Source organism: Tyto alba, unplaced genomic scaffold, assembly GCF_018691265.1.
Source record: "Tyto alba isolate M040663 unplaced genomic scaffold, T.alba_DEE_v4.0 Super-Scaffold_28, whole genome shotgun sequence".
Taxonomy (NCBI): Eukaryota; Metazoa; Chordata; class Aves; order Strigiformes; family Tytonidae; genus Tyto; species Tyto alba.
The window spans coordinates 19,508,850-19,524,585 of NW_024881302.1; the positions used below are offsets into that span (position 1 = coordinate 19,508,850).

The window sequence follows — 15,736 nt, forward strand, 5'->3', positions numbered from 1 at the left end:
TATTTCTGGATGTTGTGGCAGCAATGATAGCCACCAATACTTTGTATACCTTCATATAGTGTTCCAGCCTTTTTATTTATCGTGGAACCCATTGTTGTGGTCCAGATCTTCCTTTTCCAAATGGATAGTTGTTTCAGTGGATTATTAAAATGCACATGCTCTATTGGAGACTACACCTGAAGACCATTGGGAGACTTCAGCTGATACACCATGCAGCAGCCTGCTTGCTCACCTGTGCTTCAAAGGGATCACGTTATACTGTGCTTCACAATCTTTGCTTTCAGTGTACTTAAGGATGCAAGTCAAGATGGTAGTCTTTGATCTTCAAAATTGTGAATGGATTGGCCTTCACTGATTGAACAGGAAACTCTTCCTTGATGTGGTAAAATGAAGCTGATCATCTCTGATATTAGCTGTGAAGGAAATACTGGCTTTTTTTTTAGATCCAGCTTCTATTAAATCAGGCTGTACAACAGACCCCATCAGTTTCTTTCTTTGGGGGGAGGTGGAGGAAGGAAGGAATGGATGCATATTTGTGAATTCTTACTAATAATTGCAGAACTTGTGACTTGACGTGCAGTGTTGCAGGAAAACACTTTACTGGCAACATACGTTCACCTTTCAAAGTGTCTTGCTATGAGCATGTTGTATCTTCATATATTTCTGTTACAGTAAGCCACTGGGCATTTTTTTCCACTTGCAAAATGCTTTTGAGTCTTTGATCTAGATTAATTCCAAAATTGATTTAAACTAATGGCTGGGAGAATTCTGCATGTGTTGGTGCATTACATCCGTAGGTTCTACTGTATTGGCTACCTGAGGTCATCAGAGCGTTTAGAGTGAGTTAATTGTGGTAGTAGAAATTATTTTATTGTCATATTGAAAGCAGAGTGGTTTTAAACAGCTTATCACAAAGAGGTGGCCAGCTAAGTGATAAATGTCTGGCCACATACCATGCAAATAAGCAGGCTAATGTAGGAAAGTAGCCTTATAGCTTCTGGAAAGTAATGTACTGACAATTAAAGAAATTGCCATGAAAATGTAATAGTACTGCCTTAGTACTATTTTTCAGCCTGTGAAATAATTTTAAAATCTTCTTGTGTTCTTGCCTGATTCTCAGAATTTCTTCAGATTCTTAACCCTAGGGTAGAAAACATTTATGTCGCTGTCCTGAATTACCGCAGTGTTGAGATTTAGGGGTTTTGCCCTATCACAGTCCAAATTTTGGCTTTCCAGGTAATAAGGATGCACAAAATTAAAGAATCCAGTCGTTGCTGAGGAGTGCTCTATCTAGAAATGCTCTGCAGGCATATGTGATCATTCAAATAATCTAATTTTTTAAACTTAATATATATTTTCAGAGGACCAACATGACTACATAGGTATCAGAGCAGGTTTCATCCACGCTTTACCGGTTGAAACAGCAGCGTGGTCTCCTAAGGAGAGAATTTTAGTGTGCGAGGCTCTCCCTGGACACTTTAAGGTTGGAGACTGATGTCTAAATTGTCCCTGCTAACAGATAAAACAGTTGCATAAAGCTAGGTTACCTCCAGGAGTCTTGCTCATAACTTTTTTGCAAACAATGCTCTTCTCTTGTGTTTCTTTATGGACACTAAGGTGTATTGTGCATTTTCAGGAAGTAATTTCGGAGGGGAATGCGATTCCATTCCTGAACCCTCACTTCAGGAAGATAACAGAAACTATGCAGAAGTCCTGCATGTTCTCTTCATATAGCATAAAGACCTATATGTCTATAGCATATGTTTATGATATATAGAATAAGTACCTATTTTAACCTGTATATCTTGGGGAAATAAGAAAGATAAACTTTAATCTGCTCAACAGTAAAAAACCCAGTGGCATGAGGTATTATTATGACATTACAAATCAGGGCCTGTTGAGTGAATGGGGCAGTCCACATAGCAGTTTGTCTCATGAATTCTGCAAACTTGAGCAGATGTGAGTATCAGCCTCGTGCTTTGAAGGTTCTTCTGTTAACAGGTAGGATACTTTTTTTGTGATTAGAAGACTTCAGACCTCTGACTGTGGTGATGTTCTTCACCCACTTACTTAGCTTTTTGCATCCACTGGAAGAAAATGGTGAATCAAGTGTGTTCATTTTGCTTCTCTGCTCATTGCATGATTACACAAGTGCAGTGATTCCTCTTACATATGAAGAATGGATTCTCCAGAAGCTGTAACTGGTTGAATTCCTTTGCTGGCAGTTCATGTTTTCTTCACCTCACCCGTGTTGTTAATATACTGTGTGTTTAAATATGAACACTTCATGGAAAGGCATGTGAAATGGAAGGCATTTGTAGTGCTTTTCAAAACTGTATGTGTGCTCATATGATCAACATGCTGCGGCCAGCCACTGAACCAGGTTGTAAGCTCTTTCTGATCCGCCTTCTATCTCCTCAGGACCTCACAATTCCAGAGTCAAGTACAGTAAAGAGAGTGATGACTGGAACAGTGGCTGGATTTAAATGGCCACCAAACGTCAGTGAGGTGAGAAACTTTACAACATATGTGATCTAGGAGCTGAGTTTGCAAGCAAATCTAGAATCTTTTGTCTGGGCTGTAAAATAGCAGTATCTTCTCATCTTCTAGGAACAAGAAAGATGCTCTTCTTCTGTCATGATGTAGTGTAACAAAGCTAGACGATATCCTGAGCAGTTAAAAAGCATGCTGGGAAGTGAGATTTTAGTCTTTGTGGAACCATTTGGAGATTCATACTTAACTTGATGCACTCATTTTTGCACTTGTTTCAAAAATGTTTCTGGGACTGGCTTTCCAAAGCTGGAGGAGATGATGTGGGTATTCTCTCCGGGTCTGGATACAATCATATGGGGCAGTTTCATTTGATTGATTAGCAGCTTTTGGAAACCTTTAATTTTTGTGCATAAATAAGTGATCAGTAAAACCAAGTTAGAACGGCATGACTAGGCTAGTGCATATGATGCTCATCAGGGAGGTGAGACACCTGGGCCTACAGTCCTTGTTGCTGATAATATGGGTTTGCCTAGCATGTGACAGTGCCAGATATAATCTCCAGACAATTCCCAGAACGCTGTTTGAAAGAGTTTCTTAGAAACTAGAAAATAAGTGTTTTCATTCCCTTGTGAATAAGAAATGGGGATATCAGATCTCTTCCTGCCATGTTAATCTTGCTCATAATCTTCTTTGGTTTTCCTACAGATGTCCAAAAATGAGAAATTTTACTTGAATGGCTTTTGAGAATGAAACGATGTAAACTGCATAACTGAAACAGGCTGCTTGATACAGCTGATACATTTTATATGTTCCACCTTAAGTTATAGTTCTCATGCAGCTTGGGAGAACAAGGGAATTGTGCTGTGGTTGCTCAGTGACTCTCTGGGTATGTTTCTGAGCCTTTACTTTCTGTCTTTGTAGCCTGTGAAGGACAGTGATCCACACTTTCATCACTTCCTGCTGAGCCAGACAGAGAAGGTGAGGATTTGGCAGGGAGGATCATTTTGCTGGTCTGTCTAGCTTGGCATCCTGCCCTTTGCTGGGACTAAGTACAAAGGAGTATGTGTAAAGAGTTCTGAAATGCTGTTGTGTGAGGTCTAGCCACAATTAAGTTCTCATATACAGTCTTGTAGCTCAATTACTTCCTAACCTTAAGGTTTAGAGTGATTTAGCATTGAGTACAGTGAGTAGCTGAAGTAATTAAAGAATATCTAGCACCAGGATTTGACAGATTTGTTGTAAGTTCTGTAGGTTGAACAGTGAGGGGTAGGAAAAGCTGGTTTTCTGTTTAAAAACCCCTGTTGTTTGATTGTCTTTGGTTGTCCTACCAGTTTTGTCAACTGCATGAACTTGTCAAGTAACTGAATATGGCAGGAGAATTCCCAAGACCTGAAAAGCTTCATGTAAAATACAGCCAATTTATTTCCTCAGAGTCAGAAGCCTTGCAGGATTTTATCTTCTCAGTGAATATCAGGAGGAAGAGGAAAGCTCAAATTGGATGAAAAAGGATTTCTATCTAGCTGAAGATCTGGGCAGAGCCAGAAGTATTAAGAGCAGCTAACAGTTTTAATCTAGACAAGCTCACAATAAGCAGCGTGGAAAGGAGTAACCTTCACCTTAATGTTTGTTGAAAACCATGCGCCGCCTTATATTAACAAGAAGGCTTTACTTCCACAGCTGCATTGACATACTGAGCATAGATATGAGGCAATGTGCTCTATGTCAGGCTTTAGAGACCTCTGGTTTCTTTGGGCCAAATGTGAAAGTAGGGATGCCCTGGATCCTTGCCTTTAGGGGAGCCTGTCCTATGAACTAAGAAAGGAGTTGGTGGTACCTGTATCAGAATACCAGCTGAATTGTGGGGGAAGGGTGGGAAAGGAAGAGCTTAGTATGTTGCAATAGGGTTTTGTTTTTATTTTCTCCTATAGAGGGCATCCTCAGAGTTTTCCTGCTTTGCAGGTGGGGGTCTGTGGGTGAGCTGCCTGTTTCTATGTAACAAGGATAATATGGTCTGTTTGCTCAGCAGAGCAAATCAGCACTGTCCTTCCCTTGAATGCTTTGTCTTCTCCATACAGCCAGCTGTCTGCTATCAAGCCATCACAAAGAAGTTGAAGGTTTGTGAAGAGGTAAGGCAAATCTTGGTTTTGATGCATTTTTCTTTATTGTCGTGAGGACTTGCAGTTCCTCCAGAGCTCTGCACTCTATTTTTTTTTTTCCCTCTTCCTCCTCCTCCCCACCCCCTCCCAGGAAACAGGATCCACCTCCATCCAGGCAGCAGACAGCACAGCAGTCAATGGCAGTATCACACCTACAGACAAAAAGTAAGATCTCCAACGCACTTCAGCCATTTCCCTTCCTTTTTCTCCTTCCCAGCTCATACATGCAGCCATTATCCAGCTTGTCACTGAGAATAAATAAACCTAACATTTCCTTCTATGGATCTTCACTGTCCTTGTGTGAAACTGATTTTGGGGGGCAGGGGCGGAGGGAGGCAGCTAAAACCAAACAGGGGCTATACAGTAGAAAAATTCAGAATAAGGTCTGGCCTGGGTATATTTGCAGTTCAGGGCTTTTCTGCAGTTGCCTTTTTCCTGCAGGGAATACTGCAGAACATTAAGCATTATTTCTGAGTGCCGTATGAGGCAGAAAGATAAAAGGGTATCTTTCTCCAGTAGTGCTTGGCAGTTGACTGGTGTTATTTAATTGCTCTCCTGAGCATGCAGAACACTAGAGGAAGAGAGAGGCGTGTTCTTCCAGCATGAGAGCTTTGCTGTGTAGCACGTGAGCTTTCTGGTTTCTTCTAACGTCCCCTTTCTCCTTTCTAGAGTGAGAGGAGCCTAACTTAAGCTTCCTGTTTCACTCTAACTTCCGCTCTGTTCAAATTGAGCTCGGGCCACAGCTTGCTGTTTTCCATTGGGGTCGTTCTTATGGGATGTCAGTTCTCAACTGTACTTGGGGGCAACCAAAATAACAATGAAGCTGTTCAGGTAAAATAGTCTCAGGAAAGCGTGGCTCAGAGGTGGGTTGGGAGAGAAAATATCTCTTCTGTTTTAGAGACTTGAAAATAGGTGGACCTTGTTTGGGCTGTTTAGCCTATAGTGACTTGCTCTGACCTGTCTGAATGAATTTTCTCTAACAAAAGGCAGCATGGCTAGCTGGGAGAGTGCAGGTGGCTTGCGAAAGCCACAGCGCATCTGTAGTGTGGCTAATTCTGAAGAATTTACTGGGGAATTGCCAGGCAGATCTTGTCGTGAAGTTACGTCAGACATGTAACTGAACGCTTGAGAATTTCCTACTAGAATTGTGATTTTGCTAGGAAGCTAGCTGCATGGTGCATAAAAGGGTCTTTGCAGCAATGACTGCAAAGGAATTCCTGTTGCAGATAACTGTAGAGATGGAACTTGTTAGCACATTGTCTTTTCCCTGAAATGGGAGAAGCAAAACTCTTGTTGGCTTTGAGGGGAGGTAGGGAGAAGCATGGGGGAAGGCAGCTGCTGTCTGGGACTATTGTACTGTCTCTCATGGTGACCTGTACTGGCCTAGTGCTTCCTTTCTTTCTGTGTCTGTCCAAAATCACAGCTGTAGAGCAGGGACTAGGTCTTTCTTTGGTCTGTGCATGATGCTTAGCCCGGTAGTACTTGCTGGGCTCTATTAAAGATTGTGATGTATCATTCAGTAGTATAAGCAAGTCATTGTACATGTGACTTAGTTTAAAATTCAGAAGATTAATTAGACAAGCACCTGCTGATCTCTGAATGTTCCCTTTGTCTTCAATAGGGCAATGACTGGCAAAAGAAAGCACAAGAGCAGCAATTTTAATAAAACAAATCAACAAAACAAAAAAAAACTCAGACCACCCAAATCTTTTAATATTTAGATAGGCTCCTGAAGCAGACTAAATACTTTCTTCAGGAAATTAATAGGGGTCCTTGGTAAGCGAAATAAATACCAGCTTGCTTTTAAAGCTCAGTTTGCCTGTACTAGCTTTGACTACAGGGGAACATGTTTGGTTCTGTTGTGGTTTGGGGATTTTTTTTGCTGGTGATACTTCAGGGTTAGCTCTTCATCCTTTTCAAGACTATGAGAGGCTGACACCAATTGCTTTCTATTGCATTAATGTTTATCTCTTCCCCTCAGGATAGGATTTCTGGGACTTGGCCTGATGGGAAGTGGCATTGTCTCCAACTTACTGAAGATGGGTCACACTGTCACTGTCTGGAACCGGACTGCTGAGAAGGTAGGCATGTGCTTAAGGTACAGATGATATTTAACCCTTTCTAAACATGTAGTTACCACCTCTAGCTCAGGGAGACTGGAGTGATCAGTTGGTGATGCCTGGGAGAAGATGTCAAAGAAACTCAAGTATATGCTTGCCACCTTGTTCTGTTATTTCCTAGATGGCTGTTGGTGGCTACTATTGACTGGATGAAGCTGTAGCCTGTCCTAGTATGGTCACTCTTAATGTGAGCAGTCCCCACCCCATTGCCATCTTGTATGACATGAGAGAGTTGACAGAAAAATTACAATGTTGTATATGTGTTGAGGAATGCAATGTAAAGTGCCTCTGGAAATACTGCTGATGTAAATAGCCAAGTCATTGTGTCATAGAGCTGTACAAAAACACCAAGTGCTAGGTCGTTGGTGCCTGGGAGTGGTGCGGTAAGATGCACTGCTTGACCACAGCTTCCTCTACATATCCATTGTGCTGTTCATGCTGCAATGACAGAGGTTCTGTTGAAAACCTGCTTTGTCATAAGACCAGGATGAGAAGGGTTTTATAGGTGTATTCAAAGTTAAAATGGAGCTTCTATTACACTTACATTCTTGCCAGTGTTGTTATTTGCGGAGGAGGAGGAAAAGTAGGTAACTGGGGAGAGTTGTGGTACTCGGATGATATTGTGGAATATCAAAGGCGAGAAGGGCACTGTGGTTACTTTGCTAAAAAGCACTGAAAGATTGTGGGTTTTTTTTAAACTTCAAAATATGGATGGTATGAGTGGATAGGGTAAGAAGGAGCTAAGATTCTTGAAGCATCAGCCTGCTAAAACACATGTCAGTCTCAGCTGTGCATATATCTGTTTACTGTCCAGTAACACCTTCTGCTGTGTCTGTTTACCAATTTTTTTCCCTCATCTCCTCCAAAAATCACAACATTCAATCTTTTATCATTTCAGCTAAACGTTCTCTTTTCCTGTGTCTTTCTTTTGAAGTTCTTCACTTGGGGTTTCAGAAAAGCTGCAGAAGAGCCCCTTGTATGTGTATGTGGACAAATCAACAGAAGACAACCCAGTTGCTCAGTAATTCATATGCCTGACTCCTTTTGAGTTGGGTCCAGCAGCAGAGTTTGTTTCGGCAAAATGCTGGAGAACCCATTTGCTCTGTACTTAATTTTTCTTATGTTTGGATTTGTGACTTTTGCAGTGTGATTTGTTCATCCAGGAGGGGGCACGGCTGGGAAGAACCCCCGCTGAAGTTGTCTCCACCTGTGACATCACCTTTGCTTGTGTATCAGATCCAAAAGCAGCAAAGGATGTAAGGATTAGCTCTTATTTTTCCTTCACCAGCTAGACTACAAGATACAGTCACTGAATGCCAGTTCTGATTCCTACTGACCATGGTAGCCTGGGTCATTGTAGATGCTGGGCAGTGCAGCTGTGTAAAAATAAATGTCCTGACAAAAATCATACTTTTTTTTAAAAAATAATCCCCAAGGGGTGGGGTTTGATATCCCTCTAGGAGTCTGCCACTGTGGTGCCAGGCTCACTTGAACTGCTGTCCTGCAGGATTGGAGTTTCTTTGCAGACACGCTATTGCTTTACCGCTCTTCTGTTCCCCACAGCTGGTACTTGGTCCAAGTGGAGTGTTGCAGGGGATTCGCCCAGGGAAGTGTTACGTGGATATGTCCACTGTGGATGCAGATACAGTCACAGAGTTGGCTCAGGTAATAACATTGAATTGAACTTCTAACATTTGCGATTCAGCAGCAGTACTGTGGGTTACTTCAGGTGGTACTGTTGATAATAAAGATGCTTCTGAAGATTTTTGGGCTTCTTTTAGGAGACGCTCAAGTCCTAGGCAAATAAGACAAAATAAACTGTCAAATCTTGACCAGCAAACAAAATTGGATGAGATGTTCCCTGGTGATAACAGCAGAGCCTGTAGATTGGGCAGGGCTGTTAGCTGACACCAGCACAAACAGCTGGCCAAATTTTGATCCCTTAAGTATTGATAGCCAGATTGGTATTCTGTAGCGAACTGGAGGAGTAAGCATTGTCTGGATTAGTAACTGACCTTAGACTGATAAAATGCATAATCTGCTTATTTTAAGTGTTTTGGTTGGGAAAAAAGAATACCTTCATGTTTCAATCTGTAGAAATAGTATTATAGAGAGGAATTCTGTAGTAGTGCTCTGATTATTTCAGGTGTGGTATCTTTGATTTCCTCTTTGGCATTGTGATTGTTAACCTCTGCCCTAAAGGCAGTGTGTGGTGTTGCACAAAGAAAGGAAGCTAGTTTTCGTGAAGCAGACATGTTGGTGATGCAATAGTGTGTAACATGAATTTGGAGAATAGAGTCGTACATACTAATAAACCTCTAGCTGAAGAGATCTGTCAAATGCCTTCCCCTTTGGGGATAAGGGGGCAAAATAGCATTACAGTCAATTTTCTGAGATTCCTACACCACATGTACAATTTCAGCACTGGTTCCTTGGCCATTATAGGGTGCTGTGACAGAAGCACATAAGTTCAGTGGCTTAAAACATGCACAGCAGTGATGGGTGCAGGAAGGTGTTGCTGGAGTGCAAGGACAACTTTTGGTCTTGAGTACCCTTTTCAGGATGCAGTGTGTCACATGTTAGTGCTTTCCCCTCCAGTTTATATGTCTGAACTATTTGTTCTGCTACAAAACTCTGTCCTCAGGGACAGAAATGCCCTAAACATTGTTCTTGCTCTGCTGCCTACTTGGCATCAATGTGTGCTGTTCATGCACAAGTAACCAGCAATGCTCTTTTTCCAGGTGATAGTGTCCCGGGGTGGTCGCTTTTTGGAAGCACCGGTCTCAGGAAATCAGCAGCTATCTAATGATGGGATGCTTGTGATCCTGGCAGCTGGCGACAGGGGTTTATATGAGGACTGCAGTAGCTGTTTTCAAGCGATGGGGAAGACCTCTTTTTTCCTAGGTAACTGAAACACAAAGGGCCTGATAGCAGTTTCTTAGTCAGTGCGAGGGCTGGAAATTCCAGCAAGGAGTCAGAGAGGCATATGTGCCATCTGTTTCTTGTCTTCTTGGACAGTATATGAAACTGGCCTGCTCTTCTGGAACTTGGCCAATTTCAGAGCCTCCAGCCTAAGGTTTCTGTTTTGAATACTGTCTCATTTGGGAGGATCTGTGTTGCTTTTTATTTTAAAATCATACTTCGTTATGATTTCTCCCTTCCTTTGAGTTCCTGGAAATCGGGTGAGTTTTCTGAAGTCTTTCAGGGGAAGGGAGAGCTGCCAAGTGCTTGAGTCTAGTAATGTTAATACTGTGTGGGATGGGGGAGCAAGACTGCTGTATCTGTTTTGGAGGAATGCCCAATGGTATGTCTCACTCCCAGGTGAAGTAGGCAATGCTGCCAAGATGATGCTGATTGTCAACATGGTCCAAGGCAGCTTCATGGCAACGATAGCAGAAGGACTGACTTTGGCTCAAGTGACTGGCCAGTCCCAACAGACCCTTCTGGATATCCTCAATCAGGGACAACTTGCCAGCATCTTCCTGGACCAAAAGTGCCAAAGTAAAGTTCTCTTACATTGTTATATTATAGGACATTTGCCACAACCTAGCAGCATTTCAGATAATGGCAAAAGGGAGAAAATAACCATCCCATCTTCATCAGCATGGGATTCTGGGTATTTAAAGCATTGTGAAAATGAAGAGCTGAGTTCCATTCCTTCCCCTTCATAGCCAGGGCTTCTGAGAATCCACCCCAGGCTCTGCATTGTCTACAGCCAGCTTAGGACTTGAGTTCACAGTGAGGATTTCATTGGGGCAGGGTAATAAGTGATATGGAGGTCAAGCTGCTTAGAAATCTGAGCTCACTTTGTCAGTGGGCAGTAGTGACATAGTTTGCTGTGGACAGGTGAAGATAGAGTGCAGAGACAGAAGAGCTAAAAGCAATGTTCCTGGTGATCAGCATGGGAAAGGGGAATTTTGGTGTTGAATTGCCTGCCCTTGCAGCGTGGGCTTGATTTACTTTTGTCATGCTTATTTTTTGCACTCATTCCTCTCAACAGATATCTTGCAAGGAAACTTTAAACCTGATTTCTACCTGAAATACATACAGAAGGATCTTAGATTAGCTATTGCACTGGGTGATTCTGTCAACCATCCAACTCCCATGGCAGCTGCTGCCAACGAGGTAAGAGTTACCCAGTGTTCAGAATTTCTTCACTGTTCTCAACATTTCTTCAATAGACCCATTTGTCAGCAAGAGACCAAAAAAAAAAAAAAAATCTAAGAAATATGTCATCTCTAAGACAATGGACCGGCGATTGAAATATATTTTCACTAGGATGGAATTGGATTTGTTTTGATTGTAGAAGCCCTTAGAATGTCACATCGGTAAACACAGATGGCCTCAACAAGACTTGGTGTGTTCTGATCTGCGCTGCTCTAGTGACTTGACATACTATGCGGTTTTCTGTTTTGCAATAGTCATGAAAGAAATTTTTCTGCTGAAAGGCTTTGCACAAGAGCAGGAACTGATCTTTTTCTGATTTCTCTTCTCTAGGTCTATAAACGAGCAAAAGCATTGGACCAATCAGACAACGACATGTCTGCAGTGTATAGGGCCTACATCCACTAGGCTGCACTGTTCTTACTGTTAATACTATGATTATTGATTAATATTATTATGATACTGGGTTTTAACTCTGGACCAGTCCATCTCTGTCTCTCCATTTCCTTTTATACACAGACTTTGAGATCTGCCACGGAGGCAACTGCTGTGGTGAGCCTTCCCCTGGTGGCAGAAGGGGGGGAGGAGGGGGCTCGGATTGTTGCAGTCTAATTAGAAAAATCCATGCCATGCACTGACAGTCATGGAACAGAACAGTGGCGGCTTGTTGAGAAGCTCTGAGGCAACTCTGCCAGAAATCTGCTGCTTGGCTGCTTTTATTTTCCTTTTTGTATGCTTGTCCAAGATGCTGTTTCTAATGATCCCTTTTCTCCTTTGCTGTGAAATGTGTGTGTTGGACTCTTTGCATCAAGGGGACAGGTGACATACATCCCATCTACCTGTGAATATCACTAAAGTCCTTGGTCCCAAGTAAGGTGAGGAGCATTCCTGTTAATTAGCCACTGTTAGAGAACAAAGCACCTCCCATGGAGGAGAATGGCAGTTTCAGAAGGTAATGGGCTTGCATGCAACACTGTCTTGATTCTGTTTCTTTTTAAACTTCCACCTCCCCAGCACTCTGTTGGAGAAATTCCCTTGTATTGTTAAGAAGAACAGATTGTATCCATGTCTTCCCCTGAACAGACAACTATAGCTTAGGAAATGCCAGTGTAAATAAGCCTCCTAAAAGGCTGATCACAGCTGCCCGTCCTGCAAACAGCATTGGAGATCAACACAGTTGCGTAGAAAACTGCAAGAGAAACACATAGCCTAAAACGGGGCCAGAGATACTTTATTTGGAGAAGGAACAAACCTTAGGGTTGCTCCTGGCCTTAGTTTATTTTGCTTTACTTACTGCTTTTTGTTATTTACTCTTGTATTCAATAATTACAAAGGTGTCTTGGATCGTAGCAGTGTCACAAGCAGAGTGATAAGTCTGAAAGGCATGAGGAGAATGATCATAGAGTGAAGAGATTGAGAATCCTGAGCTCCTTTCCACACTCACTCTCTGGCCTTTGCATGGTAGTTATATCTCTTAGCCAGTTTGCCCATCTTTAAAGGTGGGTGATGATTACCTACCTCACAGGGATATTTTTGTGTACTGATTGGTGATCTTTATACATGTCAGATTTTCCATATATGTTCTTAGTGTTACTACTCTGGGTTCCAACACTAGCACAGCACGAGACTTTTCCCTGTACCTGTGACTCTGCTTGTGGTCAGATACCAACTTCTAGAATAACTAGTAAATAAAATGGGAGGCTAAGACAACTGTTGAGCTTTAGACTAGAAACGTGGGACTTTAACTGCAGATGCCAAGGCTAGAGAGCAGAGATGCTCTCAGTGTTGATAGCAGAGCAACACAGTCCAAAGGATGCCTGTCTCTAAAAATGCACAGAGCATGCATTGTTTGTTTTTAAATTGTTCTCAGTGTTAGCCTTTTAGGAGGGTTCTTGCATTTTAGATTTGAGAGTTAGTAAAGTGCCAGTAAGAAGTTTTATTGGCCAAAATCACTTCTCAGTGGCACAATTTCCTCCCTTGAGCTGGGATTCTTAAATGAAAGAAAGCAAGTTCAAATTAGACTGTTCCTTTTAATCTGTGAGGTCTGTCCCTCCCACCGTCTTATTTTTCTAGGAACTTAATGGCTGTGTAGGGAAATTTTCCTGTGTGGGTTAGGATTTCTTACCAATCGTGCTTTGCAGCAAGTGCATATGGTTCAGGGGCACGGTATTAAGAAACAGATCAGTTTCAAAAGTATCAGATACTCATTACGGATCATGACATCTAATGCTGTAAGTGTTACTCTGTTGAATACTTCACCTCCTGTGATCACTATTATTTGTGGGCTAATACTGTGTTATGCATTATGTCCTGTGGTGAACATCTAGTAATTGATCTGTTAGACATCACTTTGCCCGTTTGTCAGTAGTATATGTGAACAATACTAGTTATACATACATGTTTCTTTGGCAGTACAACTGTCATTCTGCATGTAGATCTTCATATTAAAGGCACATATAACTACCCAGGATAAACAGCCATTAGCCTGCTTTTGACAAAGTTTTGCTTCCCCCATCCCGGACTCAGCAGGTAGCATCAGAATTCCTTGGTTAAACATGCCGCAGTTAAGAATCACTTACATGAATTCTATATTGAGGGCATCTGGGGGAAATTGTGGTTTTGGGGACAGGAGGTAAAACCTTAGAGTGTAAGAAATCTTTTGGAAGGAAGAGGGAAGTACTGTTTCTGGTCCGGTTGAGAGTCAATCAGTGCTGAGCCAGTGCACCAGTGTCCCCACCCTGTCCCTGTGGAGGTCTCTTGGAGCAGAGTGAAGGTGAATGGGTCTGAGCAAAGGTAATGGAGGATCTCCCTTTTTTTTTTTTTTTTTTTTTTGTGGTGGTGCCTCTGTATAGAGTGAGAATACAAAAGAGTCTTTCAAGTCCTGTGACACGTATTTCATAGTGAATTCAAAGAACTGCATTTGAGAGGGAGGACCACTCCCTGGGCAACTCACTGCTGCAGGTTTTGTTTTCCAGCAATACTGTAGTTCTCAAAATGGAGATCATTATTTATGTGGGAGTGGCAGGTGTGGACTAGTTAAACACTGTAATTTATCCTGGGAAAGTGTGACTGCAGCTTTCTGGTGAGGTAGGTGGATGTAGAGTGGCTGGAGGATGTGGTGCTGCCCAGCCAACCATACGATCACAGATATGCCGGGGAGGAGCAGAAGGAGACAGAGCTCTGAAGTGGATGTGAAGTGAGGAGGAGGGATGGAAATGGTGAAAACAACTGTTTCAGATGCTGTTTGAGATTGACTCGTGTCAGTCTCACTGGGATTCTTGTATTTATGTCTGTAGCCTCTGAACATGGATCTTCTAGGATGAACATGGGTGTTCCTAGGCCTGAGGTTTGGGGAGGGAAGTGGGGGAAGCTGTGGATTGAGATGGTCTAATAAAACTGGCTAGTCAATGTTGTCTTAATATCGTTGACAATTCTGTAAAGTTCCTTTTTATGAGGATTTCTGTTTTAGCAATTTGCTTTTTTTGACTCCCTCCTTTTTAAAGAGAAAATGTGACACTTGTGAAAAGCTTGTAAGAAAAGCAGTTTCTTCTTTCCTCAATGATAGATCCTATAGTTAATTAAGGTTGTGAATTTTTATTTTTTTGCCTTGTTTTTAATTAACATTTGTCATTCAGAATAGGATGTGTGAAAATGTTTAAATGGCAAAACAAAATTTTTTTTGTGCAATTAACAAAGCTACTGGCAAAAAGAATAAAACCTTTCTTGGTAACACAGTGTTCTTGTGGAAGTTTCTAAAGCCTGTCAAACCTGTATTGCGGCATTAAAGAAATGCTTGTGTTCCTCAAAACACTCAAAAATCAGAGTTGCTGCAAAACAGCAGTATGCCTGTGAGCATTTTAGTCATTGCAGAAGCCTAATCTTGTCAGTGAGGCACTACAGAGGATGAATTTGGATAAATTCCAGCCTTCGTATGTAGAGGACTGTGTGCATCTGGACTGAGAGGAGGGTGAAAGTTGTTTTAAAGGAGAGAATGCTGAAAGATGGAAGTCCAGGAACTTCCTGGTGCTGGTGACTTGTCTTGTGTAAGTGTTGGGAGCCTGGTGACCTGATTGCTCTGTGTGGAGTATCCTTCCTTCTAGTGTTTGGGGTTTTTTTGAGCACTAACTTGGCAGTGAGTGGGGTTTTCCAAGACAAGGTCCCTTAACTGAGGTGTTTGCAAGCTCCAGAAGAGCGCTTATTGATGATTTAGGCAGTGTTTGCTGTCCAACAGCAGTAGGTGTTCATGTACTGATTAATGGTGTGCTTCAGTTGAATTACAGGTGCTAACATAAGGAAAAACTCGGGATTAGCGCTGTGATAGAAAGCGATGGAGGAAGGCCAGGGAGTCAGGGCCGTGCTGACAGCAGAAACGGGCGGCATCAGGAGCTTCACCTGCTCTGTGGGCGGGCGATGCGCTCCCCCCCACAGGCTGCCCTGCTGTGGGGAAGTGGGTGGTGCCATTCCTCCGTCACCAGTTCCTCCGCTGGGGAAAGGAACACACCAACTTTCATGCCAAGACTTCACTGCCAGTATGAATTTATTTAAATTTCAAAATTTTGAGAAGGAGCTGATGAGACTTCCCTGCCTTTACCCATTCTTGAGGATTCTGCTATGATTCTAAGTTTTGGCTGCACTTACCGCAGGTTGACAGGAAACCGCCCCGGACGCTGAGGCAGCGCCCGCCGCGGCATCCGCCCGCCCCTTCCTGCTACGTCACGCCTCGAGCGCCCGGAGAGGGCGGTGCTGCCCAATCAGAAGCCGTCCCGGCCGCGTTGGGGGCGGGCCGGGGGGCGGGGCTGGCAG

General features: G+C 42.7%; 1 protein-coding gene across 6 annotated transcripts in view; it reads left to right on the plus strand.

Moving 5' to 3' along the window:
• The window catches only part of GLYR1 (glyoxylate reductase 1 homolog), a 28,211-nt gene extending 14,145 nt beyond the window's left edge, over positions 1–14,066 (plus strand). For 4 of the 6 annotated variants that reach the window (XM_032985837.2, XM_042798462.1, XM_042798466.1 and 1 more), the window contains 11 exons: positions 2,422–2,508; positions 3,415–3,471; positions 4,569–4,619; positions 4,741–4,814; positions 6,631–6,730; positions 7,915–8,025; positions 8,333–8,434; positions 9,511–9,673; positions 10,091–10,270; positions 10,770–10,894; positions 11,267–14,066. In XM_032985837.2, coding sequence (XP_032841728.1) covers positions 2,422–2,508; positions 3,415–3,471; positions 4,569–4,619; positions 4,741–4,814; positions 6,631–6,730; positions 7,915–8,025; positions 8,333–8,434; positions 9,511–9,673; positions 10,091–10,270; positions 10,770–10,894; positions 11,267–11,341 — 1,125 coding nt within the window. In that variant the 3' untranslated portion in view covers positions 11,342–14,066. The remainder of the gene's footprint in view (positions 1–2,421; positions 2,509–3,414; positions 3,472–4,568; positions 4,620–4,740; positions 4,815–6,630; positions 6,731–7,914; positions 8,026–8,332; positions 8,435–9,510; positions 9,674–10,090; positions 10,271–10,769; positions 10,895–11,266) is intronic. The other 2 variants (XM_042798463.1, XM_042798464.1) reach the window with 2 other exon arrangements.
• Positions 14,067–15,736: the final 1,670 nt, after the last annotated feature.